This window comes from Clinocottus analis, unplaced genomic scaffold, assembly GCF_023055335.1.
Source record: "Clinocottus analis isolate CAN_PGR_092001 unplaced genomic scaffold, fCliAna1.0.p SCAF_11, whole genome shotgun sequence".
In the NCBI taxonomy this organism is placed as follows: domain Eukaryota; kingdom Metazoa; phylum Chordata; class Actinopteri; order Perciformes; family Cottidae; genus Clinocottus; species Clinocottus analis.
Window position 1 is genome coordinate 17,220,178 of NW_027175832.1, and position 17,754 is coordinate 17,237,931.

Sequence of the window (17,754 nt, forward strand, 5' to 3'; positions counted from 1 at the left end):
TGCCTTAAACAACATTATATATCACACACACTGCATGCTAATGCGGCCAATTCTCAATGAGCACTAAAACACATCTTAAAATTAGCTCATTCCGTTGTCTTGAGTTCAACCTGCCTGACGAGGCAAGAGAGGGAACATATCATCAGAATCCCCCCTTTGGCAATACCTGCTGATTGGGTCCTAACAAAAAAAAAAAAAAAAAAAAAAAAAAAAAAAAAAGCAAAGCAGCTTTTAACTTTTTAATATTTGGCTCCCGAGTTCTGCCACGAGTAGTCGCGAAAGATAGATTATCCCTCAGTGTTTCTGAGGAGTAGAAATAAAAAGCCATTAGTGCGGATTCGTTGTTTTATTTATTTTTTTCTTCAGTCGCAATCTCAGTGCGCACATGAGCGCGCGTGGAGGCTTTCTGCGGGAGAAGTTTTAGCGAAACTTTAAGGATGATATACCTTGGATGTTTCCTGTTGCTCTGTGGGCTCCCGCATGTCATGGCAAGTTATCCCATCTGGTGGTAAGTTTGACTTTCATCGTATCCCCCGAACGAATGGCGATTATTTTATTTTTTGGGGGGGTTTGTTTGTTTGTTTTGGATCTGATGATCCGTTTTGTGTGTCACTTTGGGAGAGGTTACACTCCTGAATTTCGTTTCTGACAGCAGCGGGACATTCAGCTGCACCGATGGGGAAGCAGTTTCGAGACGTTTGACACGTGGGAGCTGAGCAGAAATGATGAGGAGTGTAATTCTAATGAGAGAAAGTGAGACTTTCAAAGCAGAGAACAGCTCTGTAGAAAACACAACTAATAACATAAATAGTACAAATTATATCTATATTGTACGTATATTTTTTAATGCCTGTGGACATCAACAATTGCAGGACGAACGATGCAATTTGTCTGGGAACATTTTTTATATATTTAGAGTGCAGCAGGTGCAACATTTGTGTGTGTGTGTGTGTGTGTGTGTGTGTGTGTGTGTGTGTGTGTGTGTGTGTGTGTGTGTGTGTGTGTGTGTGTTATGGGTCAAAGTGGCAGAGAACTAATATGAAATCTTCACCAAGGGTTTAACCTTAATGCAAAATGATAATGTAACACATATACTGCATATGCACGGTCTATTATTCATGTAATCTTTGTTATCTATGCTAATAATGAGGATCACAATACAACATTTGAAGTAGAAGCATTTATTTTGTATTATCAGATTAGGGGAAACTTCTTTCATTTTAAACAAAACATATGGATGCCTAATAAACCATGTTACCAATTTAATTTAAAGTGTGATGTAGCAGCTTTTGCTGGAGGATGCATCTCACTTTTCTCACTTTGCAAATGTCCATTTTGCATTTTTCGCTCTCGTTTTTAGCTAAACAGAAGCAACCAAATCCCTGCAGAACGTAAATAAATTGTTAGGTCATGGTGCAGCAGCTTAAATATGAATTATTAAGAAAACTGACAAAAGTCGCGAATTTGCATCCTTTTTTGATCAGTGAATTTTTTCTTTTCCGTCTCAACTTCTTTAAAAGTTCTTGTCTGGTTGCATCATGTCCATGCATGATCCACACATCAATCCCATGTGTGTTTTATCGCCAAAAGATAAATAAATAAAGGTTCAACATTTGGTTTTCTTAGATATTGGGTGTCCCCTTCTTCTTTAATGGGGCTCCTGGTGGTAACACTGATGAGAAACTAATTACACGCACAGCTGGAAGGAAATCCTGATATAATAGTGGGAGGAGGGAAAAAACCCAAATGAGTAAAGTTCTGGTTCTTAAAGTTAGTGCACAGCAGATCCAACTTGAAGTCTATTTTTTGTGTTTTATCACTTGATGAAATAATGTTTTTTATTTTTATTTTTTTTATACCAGTGTGCCATGTTTCAGCTCTAATGATTGACAAAATGGAAAAAAAAAAAAAAAGAAAATCCTTGAATTTCAATCTCCATACAAGCTTTCCCTTCGTTTTTGTGTGTGCACCCAGTCATGAATGACACAATGGAAGGCCGGTTTCCATCATGACCAAACTGCAGCCAAGTGAAGAACTAACTCCTGTGTTGATGCTTTGATTCTGGAGAGTCGGTCAGGTCTTTAATTGAAGAGTCAAACAACACAAGCAAAAGATTGGCGAGTAACCATAACGGGAGCAAGGTGACTCTGTCACTTCTACAAATACAAAGAATCGGAAATGACAAATGAAGTCAGTCTTGACGTGATACTTTTTCTTTTTTTCTTCTTTCACTTATCATGTGTTGTTTGTTTTTTTTGTATCGCTGCAACTCATCCCAAGTCAAATATCGTGGTTCTTTTTGTTGGACTGCGGCTCAAACGCGGCTGCGTTGCCTCTCTTCTTTCAAACGGCCTGTCAGTTATCTGAGAGCTTTCGCTGCTGTGAAAAGCAACCTGTGATGTTTCGCTGACAGACTCGGCAGAACTCTGCTTCAAGTGGCCACCGGAGCTGGATCCCGCTCAGCCCCTGTGCCCCGGTAGTCTCTGCGGATAGGGATATGCACTAAGGCAGGTTCCCGTCTGTCTCTACTCGACCTGCTGTGACATAGCCTTGCTGCGCCCGCCACCCCCTTCCCCAGTCCACCCCACCTTAGAAGATAAATACCTGGAGGTGAAAGCTTGCCGCACATTCCTTTTCCCAAACATATTCTCTTGATGTCAAAGTCGCCTCCAAGGCCCCAGGGCCCACAAGTAAAGTGGTAATTGTAAGGAACCCTGCTTGGGCTTGCTGAAATATGCATTAAACCTGTGCTGGATACACTTAGATGAGAGGGGGAAAGTCTGTACCGAGGCAAAACTTTTATATGATTTATGCTTTACTTAACTATTTATTTGTAACAGTTTTCCCTGAAGTGTTTATTTGACAATCTAAACCCGAACAACATCGGCGAATCCCCTTTTTTGACCACTTCCTCTGTGATATACGTTTCCTTCGAGGGTTAGCGGGTGAGAAGATGATAAAGGTACTTCTCAGGAAGCAGAAAATGAAGGCCCCACAAAACCAGCATTAAAGTTTGAATATTTGTTGGAGTTGGTATCCAGCAATGCTGTCCTTTATTTAATAGTTCCTTAAAGTAATCGTCCCAGATGGATCATGCCCTGTCTCATCTCTTAGACCATTTTCTAATACAGCGAGAGGTGGCACGGATTACTCTGCCCCACTGAGACAGACGTAGCTACTAGTAAAGAAATGCAGGCCTCAGGGGCTTGTTTTCACCTCCATTCAGTCCCAGTAAACGTCTCACATGTTGAACCTCTGATGAATTGTCGTACATGTTTTTCTTAGCATTTCATCTCCGTTTGTTGTGCATGTTAGCAGTAAACCAAAAGTCTGCACTAGTTTGGGACGTGGACTCGGGTTTCGACTGGGAGAGATGTGCTTCAGGGGTGTATGGACTGACAAGGGCCAAAGAGAGGTCATTGTGTAATTGTGTCCTTGTTTACTGATGGATGTTGCAGACAAACTGCAGACAAATACGATTTCCTCTGGAGTCATTTTCAACTTGCCATTGCTCGCTTACTGAATGTCTCATTTATGATTAACTCGGCCGGTATGGTCTAAGGCGAGAATGTCTGTGAAGAAAACCAGTGTGACACACAACTCTGACGTTTGCTCGGGGGAAATAACCGTGGTTCACTCACCTGTCAACGGAGGACTCTCTCACACACACACACACACACACACACACACACCTTGAAAACCGACAGCATTAAAGTGTGATGCTGAAAATGGGATTAAATCGGCCTTTAAATGAAAAAATATAATTGAAGTATTCAAGGTCAACGTGTTTCGCTGCCGTCAGAATCGGTCAGCCAAGGGTCAGTTGGCTGAGGAGATCTTTTCATGGTCTGTGAGCTTTTGAAGGAAGCAGCCTGAGGCCCGTGTCGGGAGTTTTAGTAATCTTGTTGTGATCAGCAATTAGTCCTTGAACAACAGTGAACGGGTCAACAGACAGAGAACTCGCTGAGCGGCAAAAGACGGCACACCTGCTCTCGCTCTGCATTTCTGCAACAGCTACAGTAGCTATCATCAAACCTGTATCACGCCGGGGAGGATGAGCAGATTACTGCTGCCAGTGTTCGGTCCTTAATAGACAGTTGAGGTGAAATGCAGACTTGTCTGGGTTGCCAACAAGCTACTTTATTGCTACTCTGCAGAGCACTTGCCAAAGATAATAGGAACTCTGCTATTATTATTGCATCATCAAAAAATATGGATTTTGGTGACAATTCAAAAAAAAAACTGAGCAGCTCAGGTCAGCGGGTCATGTATTTATGTCAAAAAATTGATTTGTATCCTTTGTATTGTGTCCTTTAATGGACATTCACATGCCAATCCAACCAATCATCCGTCTTTAAAGGTCAATGCGGCTCTCTGTGATGTCGAAACGTAAACAGATTGTCGTGTTCAAGCAAAGGAAAGGCTGAATGACACACTATGCAATGATACAATATATATCCCATTTCTATGATTACTAGTTCCGAAATGTCCTAATTGAGAGGACACAGAAAAGAAAGACAGAGAGAAAGCAAAAAAAGGGAACGAGACAGAGAGATGTAATCAGTGAACCAAGTTTGCACTTGTTGTATCCCAGAATACCTGCCTCAAAGGAAAGAGGGGGGGGGAGGAGGGTTGTTCTGTGTTACACTTAATACACTCTCTGAAGTTTCAATGTAGGGTTTACACTCTTATTACCCTAAGCCGAAGGCCTGTTAAGTGTGCGGCCAGTTAATAACAAGGTGTAGTTTTCCAAGTTGTCAGCTTAAAGTCTATGAAGACCTCTAGATGCATTGTGGACTTTCATCTTAGACAGAAGCATTGCCTGCTTCTGTGGAGCAGAGCTGCAATTTCAATACACACAAAGGCCAGGTGTCTGCACAGAGGGTAGTTGAAGGGATAAAGGATGGACGCCTAATGGTAGCATCTGACACAACAAATAAACACACACAATCAAACTCAGACGTGAAATTACACTGCACCTGGAGAGGGAAATTAGTCTTCCCACTTGAGAGACGTCGACTCAAAAGATAAAGATCATGAAAATGCACTGACGCTGTGACTTCCCATCTCCTTGCAGGTCACTGGCAGTGGGCCACCAGTACTCGTCACTGGGCACTCAGCCCATCCTCTGTGGCAGCATCCCGGGTCTGGTGCCCAAGCAGCTGCGTTTCTGCCGGAACTACGTGGAAATCATGCCCAGTGTGGCCGAAGGGGTGAAAATTGGCATCCAGGAGTGCCAGCACCAGTTCAGAGGGCGACGCTGGAACTGCACCACGGTCAATGACAATTTGGCCATTTTCGGGCCAGTGTTAGATAAAGGTAATGATACACAGCAATCACTTCCATGCGGATTTAACAAAACATGATGTGCAGGGTGCTCTATTCAACATCATCAGAGTGCACATGCGCTTCTTTTTTTTTTTTCCATGCAAAGAAACTGTCGGTGTACCTCAAACACAAGTCTCCAACATTCGTGTTTCAACTCACCCAGAAAGATTCCTGGAGTTTTCATTTGGCACCGTTCACTTGGTTCATTTGGGATTAACACACAAAGCTATCAACCGAGTTCACCTTTACAAACTGGGTTTTCAAAGGTCAGACAAAACCAATGTCTTGGAAGCATTTGCAGTTGTGCTATTTTTCCATAAACAGATCAAAGTTCAATTATCAAAGTAAGAGGCTGTCAAGAATCTAGATATCCTTTAAATATGACAAACATAACAGCAACATACATATTCCACAGAAAAATAACAACAAATGAATAGACATTATTGCATTATGTAAGATCTAAATATATTTAAAGATGGTCTTAGTCCAAGTAACATTACACCCACAATACTTTTGTAATACTGTGTAACCCATCTGCCCCCAAAAGTATGTTTCTGGTCATTTCTTATAAGTTGGTACTTGGAAAAAAAGACCTATTGTACCACAATGCTGATTACCTCTATTCTTAACAATTCTATATTATGTCTACGTTATATTTGCATTAGAAAAGCTGCTCTCCCTTCGTGCATCATTCATTATGCTCAAACAAATCCTTGTTTGAATAGACTTCAGTCTGAACAAGAGCAGCCTCTATGCATGAAATAATGTACACAATTAAGGCGAGTGAGTTCTGTCTTGTTGAAGCTTTCTTTAGGAGGGAATCCCCTGTGATGGTTGCGGGATTTTTCTAAATACATCTGTCTCATTAGATTCTGTGATGATGTATTAGAAGTTTTAAGTATATGTCAATTCTGGTCTACTTACAGGATCAGGCTGCAGAAATCCCCCCAGTGCAGGCACATTTTGTTACCTTCCTTAGCTGTTTCGCCCTATTTCCAATCATTTTGCTAAGCTAACCACCTGATTTAGCTTCATTTTTTAGATGTCTTTAAATGGTATTAATCTTCTCACCTAACTCCCACCAAGTTTCCAAGTATTGCCTTTATGGCTTCAGTGAGTAGAGCAGATACTTTTTATAATACTGTGTCCCGGAAGGTTCTCTCTTTTTTTTGCTTTCTTTTTGTCATCTGCGTTGCGTCTTGCTAACCTAGTTACAAGCTCCAAAATTGAGAATGAACACTAAACAGATGAGGGTCATGGCTCAACCTGTCACCTAGTTTACAGAAGATTGATGCAAACACAGTGGGTTGGAGGTTAGTTAGGGCAATTGCTTTTAATAAACTCCTGAGCCAGTTGATAGAAGAGGCTTGAGCTCAAGTAGGTGGCTAACGATAGGGGTTCTCAATCCGAGTCCTTTTGTGGTGCAAAATGCCACCACATCTCTCCCATTGCCTCGCCTCCCAGGCCCTTAATTGCAGGGGTACTGAGTGGAAAGAGGAGGCAGCTACTGGGCTTTAGTAAATCATTTTGATTGGATTAAGGTCACTGAGGCCCTTAATAATGTGAGAGGTCAAAGTGGCTGGATTAAGTGCCTTTGTCAGAGGCCAATGAGAGTGACTCAGGGGCTCACAGGCCTTTGATAAAGCTTAGTAGGAGAGGGCTTCCATTTCATTGGATTTGATTGATGCTGGTGTTTGTCTGTGCAACAGGGCCATTGTCCTCACTGGTGTCTGTTTGTCTGCGTTTCAGACCGTTGTGTGTCGGTTTCCTCCTGCCTTTTTGGGGGCCAAAGCTGAAAGGAAGAGAAGGCGCCTTTATAGGCTTCAGGGGCTTAGTTCCTATCAGTTAGCCCATCACTGCCCATGTCCTCACCTTCACTGAGGACATTAGAAGTTTGTTTTACATAGGTGGATTAAGGACAGGATAAATACTAGAAGAATGAAAGACATGGACCTTTAAGGAGAGGAGGCCATTCTGTGAATTGAGTTGAGACTACACTTTAATATAATAGAAAGGACATGTTTCTGTTTCTGCTTGTGGAAAAACGCTTTGATCACTGGCATAAACTTTCTTTCAAATACAAATGCTTAAACATACTCATGCCAAATGTGATCATACATTGATCACACACACCTTTCCATCTAAATGTACATTGTCACGCACACCTATACCAGACCTCATGCACCAAAACATGAAAGAGTTAAGTTACTCCTTCCTTTAAAATTAGCACATACTTCTTCTATGTGCCTGTCCTCTCTCTCTCTTCCACATGGCCTGATCCTCTCGCTCTCTCTCTACATTTGTCTCTCACTCCACACCCCAAATCACGAGCCCTACCTCGAGGCTATGTCTGCGTCAGCACTCATTAATTTACATTAACTAAAGTGTCAAAACATGCACTGCTGGAATCTGCCTGTGATGAAAGGTGATAGAAAGCTCCGCAGGTGTTGTTAGTCCGTGGAGCCGATCCCAGAGTTGTTTCTGCATTCTTTGTATGTACAGAACACCTACCAACAGTATAGGTATAATCAGGCTCCAGTTTATGAGTCATATGATAGAATTAGTAAAGGGCAACTTTGCTACAAAACGTGGACAGTCACAATTTTGCAGATGTTACCTCCCACACAGGTAGAGACATGCGCTGTCACTATTCGACTTGAAACCATTACATTCAAGTGAGGTTTACAGGAAACTCCTATTATGTAATAAATAAAGCATTTGGCATGTATTGCGAAAATGGCATACAGTTCTGACTTATCTAACCTTTATTCCCTGTAGCCACCTCTGCCTTGCTTACAGGAAATCCCCCCCAATAAATTAACCTAAATCATTAAGTCCCAACTAAACTAACTGGGAAAAGGTCAGGTGATGTGGGTTACGACCTATGACCTGAGGATGAGAAAGTGTAACTATTTAGGATGAGCTAAGAGGTCTGTGCTTCTCGTGAGACGTATGTCTCAGCATGCTGGGGGAGGGAAACTAGCACACCAGTATATCATTAACTCTGGGCAAGAAAGAAAGAAGGGGTGTGTTAAATGGAGTTGATGGGGGGACCTTAGCCCCACTCCCTGCTGGGCACTGCTCAGAGCACAATATCTTCGCAACCATGAGATTAAGCAGGAGAAAAAGTGCTTTTCCCCATTCACACGCCCTTTAGATTGTTTTATTAAACCATTTGAATAGGGATTTCCCCGTCTGCCGACAAGCGGGGTCCAGCCAATGCATAGTTCTCTGTTGCTATGACTTAACTTGGTCCCCACTAATCACTGGCCAGGGCAAATTTCATATAAAATATCTGGGGCCATTGTGGGACTAACACAGCGTGACAGTGGCAGCACAATAGGGGATTCAACCCCCCAGCAGGTTGTAGGGACCACTTGGCCTGCCAGGGTCTGGCAAAGTTTGGTGAAGGAGCATTGTCGGAGTATAGTGACCTGAAATACCATAAATTGGTCGTAAAATCAAGAGAAGCTAAGCAACTAAAGCAGGAGTTGGGGATTCCAGTTGAAGTCAATGTTATTACAGGTGTATATGGTCCTTGTAAAAGCTAAAAGTAGTAAAAAATATTTTGAAATCTGACCATTTGTTCTTGGCTTTTTCATACTAAGGGGCAATGCTTCAACAACACACCAGGTTCAAAATATGCCTTCAAATTGAAACCAGGTTCACATTGTGGTGTTGAGGTGTATATGGATGCTCATAAACCATCTGCATTCTGTGTATGCACGTGTCAAACATGTTTTGTGGTTGAGTGGTTAGAACAAAAACAACAGATTTGGTCGACTAAAACATATGGGTTTGCAACTTATTGGTGATTGATGCTGCACACCCAATAATAGTTTAGAAGTTTTGTGGATAATCATAGGCTTGAATGCTGGTCATCTTTTGTGTATTTGCATCAACACAATCCTTGTATTCTGCATATAATGATAATATAATGTAAAGGACTAGATGTGGTTAATATTCTGTGTATTTGTTGTAAATCACACACTCCAAGACTTTATCAAAGAGTGAGGTGCTGTCAATCTTTTCTTTTTTTCCAGGTTGTGGAATCCTCTCTCATTTGACTCCTCCACCTTTTTTTGCTCTGCAGCATCATTGCCATCATTATCATCCACATGGTCATGTTTCCAATGAAGTCCCTCAGGGTCCTGTTTTTAGTCCACATATTTTCACACGTTTCATAAATAATGGCAAACCTGCTTTGACCGGCTCAATTCCACTATATTTATATGCAGATGATATAGTCTTGTAGAACAGAGAAGAACTAAGCTTAAACCAAAATCTAAAATATTGGTTCAAATGGTCCAACTTATGGCAATGAAACGCTTTTTCCTGAACCTTGACATTTTAGAATTATCCAGGAATAGGACCAGAGAGATGCACCTCTGTTCACTTGTAGCTCCTAAATAAAATGAAAAACATGAATCTCATACTTTGTACCTTGTGGGTATACAATAGCAGCATGAAGTGGGTGGTGGCAGCCTTGTGGTAGAGGATGCAAGTAGACCTTTTCTCTTGCATCATTGTTCCTAATGCCCTTTAGTCCTCAAACTGGTTGGAACCTGCTGTAAGGGAGGAGTTCCTACTCCCTTTAGCTTTATACCCCTCCCTTCTTTTTTTCCTTCCCAATGTCCTTCTTGTTCTTTGGAGAGAGAAGCATGCCCGACAACTTCATCTATCTCACACAAATGCACACATACACACACACACACAATCCAAAGTGTCGTTGTTGATCTTTAACACTCTCTGTCTGTTTGTTCATTCATATTTACACCTGGTGTTTCTGTTTTCTTCACCTTGTTCTTTCCATCTTTTTTTCTTGTGATTGTGCAAGACCATACAAGAATGAAATCAAGGCAAAATCCCAGTTTTAGCGGAGCATTGAAAAGGTCTCATCTTCTCTGATTGTGAAATGATGTTCGGGTTTGCTTATCTGGACACTGCAGTCCCATCTCCATGTTGTGTCTATGATTTTGCCCTACAGTCTGAGGCAGTTTCCTAACCTTTCAAAAGCCTAATTGAGTCCCTTAATTATAGGCCTGTCAGGCCCGTCTCTTCCTCTCATCTATCTGGAGGATCCTGAACCCTCTGAGTCATCAGTTAGCTATGTCAGACTGAGGCATATAGAGGCCTTGCTGGCCTTACTCAGAGACAGGATGATTGATGTCTGCACTGAATGAACACACACCTTAGGAGATACAACCTTAACATGTGTAGCCAACTCTTCAGTTATGTATAGTTTGTTTGATGTTGTCATGTTAGCTTAGATTGAGAAATGTTTCCCTATACGATCATACAAGACCGGAGACAAACAGAAATCTATATGAAAAGGCGGTGACCTACATTATCCAGCAGTTACAGCTACAAGTTTTCTTTAAGTTTAAGCCTGAAAATAGCATCAGGGGCACGTTACTCGCGTGACATCACACTGCAGGATCTTGCCTCCGAGTATTTTTCCAATGCTCTATGTCTTACAGATATCTGAACTTCTCTTTCCAGCCACTCGAGAGTCAGCGTTTGTTCATGCTGTTGCCTCGGCGGGAGTGGCATTTGCAGTGACCCGTGCCTGCGCTGAGGGTTCAGCCACCATCTGCGGTTGTGACACACGCCACAAGGGCCCCCCTGATGAGGGGTGGAAGTGGGGTGGCTGCAGCGAGGATGTGGAGTTTGGGAGCATGGTGTCCAGAGAGTTTGCTGACGCGAGGGAGAATCGCCCTGATGCACGCTCCGCCATGAACCGCCACAACAATGAGGCAGGCAGAATGGTGAGTTAACTTTAGAAAAAAACTTGCTGATTGTCGCCGTTTTTCCAACTTTCAGATATTTGATCAACTTTTTTTTCTTTCTTGATTCTTAGTCCCTCAACGACAAAATGTTACTCAAGTGTAAGTGCCACGGTTTGTCGGGCAGCTGCGAGGTCAAGACGTGCTGGTGGTCTCAGCCTGACTTTCGAGTAATTGGCAATTACATGAAGGATAAATATGACAGCGCGTCAGAGATGGTGGTAGAGAAACACAAGGAGTCCCGCGGATGGGTGGAGACCCTGAGACCCAAGTACAACTACTTCAAACCGCCCACAGAGCGCGATCTGGTTTACTATGAAAGCTCACCCAACTTCTGTGACCCCAATCCTGAAACTGGCTCCTTTGGAACCCGCGATCGCATCTGCAACCTGACGTCCCACGGCATAGACGGGTGTGACCTTCTCTGTTGCGGCAGAGGACACAACACCAGGACTGAGAAGAGAAAGGAAAAGTGCCAATGTATTTTCCACTGGTGCTGCTATGTCAGCTGTCAGGAGTGTGTGAGAGACTACGACGTGCACACCTGCAAATAAGGAAATCTGGTACTCGCCTTTTCCACCAAAATGTTTAAGACTTTTATCAGGCAGAGGAACGAATACAGCAACTTATGGACAAGACATGAGAGACGATTAGGCGGTATGACCTGTCCATGGACTCCAGTGGCGGAGTTGGCGGCCATTTTGTTTTGCGCTGCATTACGAAAAAGGAGCCCGTCTCTGCTTTGATCAAGGGTTAAGTAGATGTTGACGTCGCAAAGCCTCATCCATATGAACCATGCAGATGGTGATGATGACAACAATGTTGATATCTCTAGCGATGACGAAAGAGTTTTTTGACGTAGGAAAGTACTGTCGGCTAATTGACAAACACCATATTGGTGAAATTTCTTTTTTTGGTTTTTCTGTGTTTTAAGTAGATAGTTTTGTTGAGAATAGTCCAGCACTGCCAATGCTTTCAAGTCTTCAGGGGGCAAACAGTGAAAGTGTCACATTTTCTTCAATGTGTAATCATAACTTGGGTTTGCCCACAAAAAGTGACAACATTTATGAGACACTCAACAGCATGCATTCTCATCCTCAACATCTTAAGTATGTGTGTGTATATCTGAAAACTAACATTGCTGCATGAATGAGTTTCTTAATAGTGTTAATATGTTACTTATGTTTGGGTAAGAATGCACTTGCACCTGAGTGAATGTAGTTATTATGCTGCAATGTGTTTACATGTTCTCAAATTCTTAAGCTAACGAGTTAATATCTGCTTTAAATTACTAGTTTTATCTCAAGAGTAGACATGAGCCACGTCAACTAAACAAACATCAGAAAAAAACAAAAGTATACACAGTCTGCACATTTCCTGAAACACCTGAAAACACTGGAAGCTTTTTCTTAAGAGTAACAATGCTTTGAACAACATCATAGTGATGACCAAAGACGAGAAAATAAAACCCCTCCTGTAAGTCTGCGGTGGTCAGAGAGCTGCGAACAAATCGGAAAGGTCAGCACTTGTGTCCCATTGAGAAATATGAAGCATGTTCTCCTCGTTTTTTATCAGTATTAGCAAAGTCTCACGTGACTGCGTGTTGGGAAAATTGTTATTTATAAAAGGGATGTTTCCACTATATTTTTGTTTCATTTAAAACACACGTGACATTATTTTATTATGATTGTAGTCGCCATTTGTCCCGTGAATAAAAGAAAAGAAACATAAATCAAAGGAAATACATATCATAATCAAAAAGCCACTGATGCACCGTATGGTATGTAAATTACGCAGCAAAAAAACTAAATAGAATTAAACAATATTACTTGTGAATAAAAATAACATATAATATTCACTAAGTAGCTCCTACATTTGATGAAAAAGAGGTCAATTCTGTTCACCATAGTCAAATAAAATCACAAATGGCAAACAAACCGCAAACTGTAAATCATATAAGCTCTGTATAATGCAGTATAATTCGCAGTTGTGATAAAAATGATGACCAAAACTGTGCATGAGATGTTTATCAGCTGTGGCTTCTTGTTCCCGAAACTAAACCATGAGCAGCATCACTGACACTATCAGTACTTCCCTTATTTTAATGCTGCTAAGAAAAGATAATATGTGTGTGTGCGTGTGCGTGCGTGCGTTTGTGTAAGTGTGTGGGTTTAGGTCCTTACATACTTTGTCCATTTATGTTATATGTATATTCTTGCATGTATTGATTCTTTCTGTGAAAGAAATCTATTATATATGTAGTTTGGAGAAAAAAAATGTGAAGTTTTGACTAATTCTTGCATACAGTAAATCCCATTTTAACCAAATAGACCAAAATAGAGTTTATGTTATGTTAGTTGCCTGTGGTTTTGTAGTCATGCTAAGCATCAGGGCTTTCCCTTAATTTGAGTAAAATACAACATAGTATTTATTTATTTGGAAAGAGAAAAACTACTGAAATCTCAGAAAAGTAACAATGTTTATAAAAACGTGTCATTTCACAGAGAGGCTTGACTATAAAGAGATGTGTAAAGTCACTGATGAATTATTGTTTACAGCCAATGTAATATCTCAGGCATGTATAGTAGGCTATAATTTCCCACCCATAACTACTTGTCAACCTGACTGAAAATATTAATAAGCAGCCATGACCAGTGTCACATTTTAAGTCATCTTTAATAAATTACACAGCAACCATTATCAGTACGAGAACTGTTATCTTGCATTTATTACTGTACACTTTATATGTGATTGATTGCTTGTGTGGACAATTTGCTCACGTTCTAATTTTTTTGTCAAGTCTTAAAATCCAAAGTTTTGTACAAACTAGTTATTTTTGCGTTTTTATAGATTTCTAAAATTTGATGTTTTTTTATAATTATTTATTTCATGCTATGTACATATTAGTGAGTAAAAGTATATATTTGCAGAAATACATTTTCTTTTTTAAACAGTGTTGTGAATTGTAACGCTGTAGCATTTTTACCTCATCTGTTTTTTCACTGACTGCACACAGGTCTTGTTTGTCTTACAGCCTGTAGTAGATTTCTAAAGTTAACTCTGTAACACCAAAATAAAGCAACATAAACAACCAAACGTGTCCTATTGTCTGTAACTGAACCCCTTTGGGGTAGGAGACTGAGCGATTATTATACATAACTGTAAAACATAGCTTGTTTTATGAGGAAAAGCCCCAAACTGCTGTATTTAACACCGTATGTAGTATACAAGTGAAATATATGGTTTGGTACATGAAAACATTCACAGAAGGACATAAATGTGCCCCAATGCAAATTTTGGAGACCTCGTCTGAATTTTTTCTGTACTAAACCCTCTCTAACTTTGTTCTGCTTCAGTCCACCTTTGTAGGGTTTGACCTTACAGCTGCATCATTTGAAAGAAATAATCATCCTGAAAGTGATTTTTTTTTCTAGGCAGACCTCAAAGCTTTTAATTTTTTTTCTGTGTGTCATCTCCCTTTACTCCATACCAGTAACATATAGACTAATATTTACACATCTGAACAAAATAATTACATGTGTAGCCTTTTATAATAACCCAAATTATTAAAATTGTCCTAGTGGTTGCAGAGATGCACCCTTTTTTGTTTGGCAATTTTTGAGGAAAGCACCTAAAAATAGGGGGGGTTTCAAAAGGTTAACGTGATAAATTATGTTGTATTTCAAAAATATACACAGCCAAAGACGGTTCAGTGCATGGCCACCTCTGACCTCTACGGGCTGACCTGAGGGAAGGCCTCCTAAACACAGGCACCATTACCACACACATGACGTGTGTACATACATGTAGCACATGAATCTGAAGAGTATAGCGCAGTGTGAAACAAGTAGGTAACATTATTCAGCAGCTTGACGATGAAAACACACTTCTTTTAAACAATCATGAAAAACAATTCAATTTCTTTTGTCCAGTCGTGACATAGCCTGAGCTGGTTATGATTTTGGGTGGTTGTGGGTAGTGAAGCAGACACATTTCAGTTAGAAGCGCTAGTTGGCTAATTTAGTTGAAATGTGCGAATAGTTTGTACTGCAGGGTAAAATAAAATGAAATATAGGTGTCATGACACCTTAATGAGATGATTTTGTGCAAAATGAAATGAATGAAAAGTACTTTATTAATCCCCAAGGAGAATTTTTTTTGTCGTAGTAGCAGCATCCCACACTTACAGACATCAAATGAAATAAACTAAACTAAACACACAAAATAAAATAATACAATTAAATAAATAATAACAGGAACAGGGATAACAGATATTGTGTTGGAATGGAATTATGAATGGGAGACTGACATGCGCTTCAGAAGAGTGTAAAGTAACAGTAACCGGTTATGGTGATGGTCGCGAGAACCCCAAAGATGATTTGTCCTCAAATAGTGTTACCGAAAAGTAATAATGGCAGTAGCGCTATCGTATAATTGGTCATGCAATAACCTATGTAAAGTTGTCATGATTTTGTTGCAGATCTCTGATTTTTATTGCATATAATTCATGCAGTAGAATACGTTCTTGCTTGACACTTGATGTCTAGATAAGGAACATGTAGCGGTGAGTCCTGATCCCTCAATAAACAAAAGCATATCTCATCAAAATAAAATATCTGTCACGTGGCATGAAGACCGCTCTTCTGGCAGGTCAACAGAGTCAGAACAGAAGAGTCATGCAGGTAAGCCTCATTATGAAGACACCATAGATAATACTGACGCCTCTAATCAGAGTCACACACTTAGAATATGTACAAGCTGTAATAGGTTTTCGGCCATGGCGCCCAAACACGGCCTATGGATTTGTCCGAGAGAAGAAGAAAATAAAGCTGGACTAATAATTTGATTTCTTTGAGCGACCGCAGAGGCCAGCTGTGCTTTTTGGAGAAACAATAATACCAGAGAGAAAAAATGTCAGTGATGAGAGTTAAGAAATAGATGGAGCTTTGTTGGAGAGAAAGACCTGATCTCGAGATAGATTAGGGGTTGGATGTGAATAGAGCCCACCAGTGCTCCGGCTCAGCCGCTGGACCCCTGATAGTCTTTGAGACGTGCAACAATGTCACCACCAGAGGCCAGGTCTCACTGCTATCTAACCCCATTATCTCACAGAAAGATTGATACACACCCCCTCCAGAGTGGAAGCACCACAAAAAGTGATACCCTTCCGTTCTCATTCATGTGCATTCAATAGTCCGCCCACCCCCACATCAAACTATATTTTAAGCCGTCTTTCACAGTTTGTCCGACTGAAACTCATTACGTGGGTATACTCCTTTTCCCAGACATTCATAAAAATGCTATGGCATTTAAATCCTGCCTCATGATGGGAAATGAATAAAGACTCATTGAAGACCGTTGTATATGAACTCCTGGGAGCCAGCCAGGTTCAGGTTTGGTTTAGTGACTGGGAGGCTGTCAGCGGCTCATTCCACACCTCGACCTTTGACACTTTTCACACCATCTGAATGGGAGTAAACAAGTGCAAAACATGAAACAGATCACAGGATGGACAGAAACTCCGGCCCCGCAGCAACGCTGTCTTTCGGCAGAAGGAAATGGGCCCTTCCCTTCAGACCAGACCCACCTAGGAGCTTTGTCACCCAAGTGAGATGAACATTGTTAGCAGATAGTTGCCAGAGGCGGCCACGGTGGCTCCAGTGACTCAGATGGCATCCTGACTGTGAGAACTTTGACGCGACCAGACTGCAAGAGGCACCACCCAATAACCATATAAATGGGAGACAATGGGCCTAATTGCAATCAGTCGCCTCTTTTTTTATGTCCCGAGTTTCACCCTGACATTCTCAAGAGACCGCCGCATGCATTTCAATAAAGCCACGTTGCTGAGGGGCAGACCGAAGCGACATATATACAGTGGAGTGGTGCAAAGGCCCACACTGAAATGACACGATGCAAATACTCCCACAGAAGTCACACCTCGGTTACAGCCAGCTTTCTGTTTCACTCTTCCTGAGGCCTTTTGATGTTACGAACAGAACAAACCCAGGAACCAACATGCAAACTGGTTTTGATACTGGAAATGTAGAGTTTGAGGTTTTATCTGTGTGCAAATGTTTAAAAAAGGTTTTTTATTTTTCAAACGGTGATATATCAGAGAGGCTCAGCTGCTTTAATGCTTAACACTACAGCTCAGACTCAGCTTTAAAGAATGTGATTCACAAAGCTGTTCTTGTTTATAGCCTCACACACACCAAAGGTGATGGGCCAAAACTGAACTACAGAGGGGAAGTGCAGTGTGTGGGCATTTCATTATGTAACTGACTTTGAAGCCAATCTTTTGATGTCTATCTGTTGTGTCTGAAATTAGATTACTGGGATTCGCTATGTCTTCAACACATTTAACACATTGGACCGTCCGGATTACAAGATTATTAAGAGTAAACATTTTTTTGTTGTATGTAATTATTCCATGAAAAACAGTCTGACACACCTGCTTGTCTAATTTGAGAGACCTACATATGATTACTGTATTTGTTTTACAAATTAAAATATTGCAAATTAATCCCGTTTGAAATGCCTTTATTTTTGCCTTATCAGTCCAGTTTTATATATGGCTTGTAAGTGATATTTCTCACTTCTATTTTCTAAATAAATAAATCCTGACAGCACTCACACC

General features: G+C 40.9%; 1 protein-coding gene across 1 annotated transcript; it reads left to right on the forward strand.

The window, feature by feature from the left end:
* The first annotated feature begins 243 nt into the window (after positions 1–243).
* wnt3a (wingless-type MMTV integration site family, member 3A) lies at positions 244–14,184 on the forward strand. The gene is made up of 4 exons (XM_068604515.1): positions 244–508; positions 5,078–5,319; positions 10,831–11,096; positions 11,189–14,184. The coding sequence occupies exons 1-4, from the start codon at positions 438–440 to the stop codon at positions 11,666–11,668; spliced, it is 1,059 nt and encodes a 352-aa protein (XP_068460616.1). The 5' UTR covers positions 244–437; the 3' UTR covers positions 11,669–14,184.
* Positions 14,185–17,754: the final 3,570 nt, after the last annotated feature.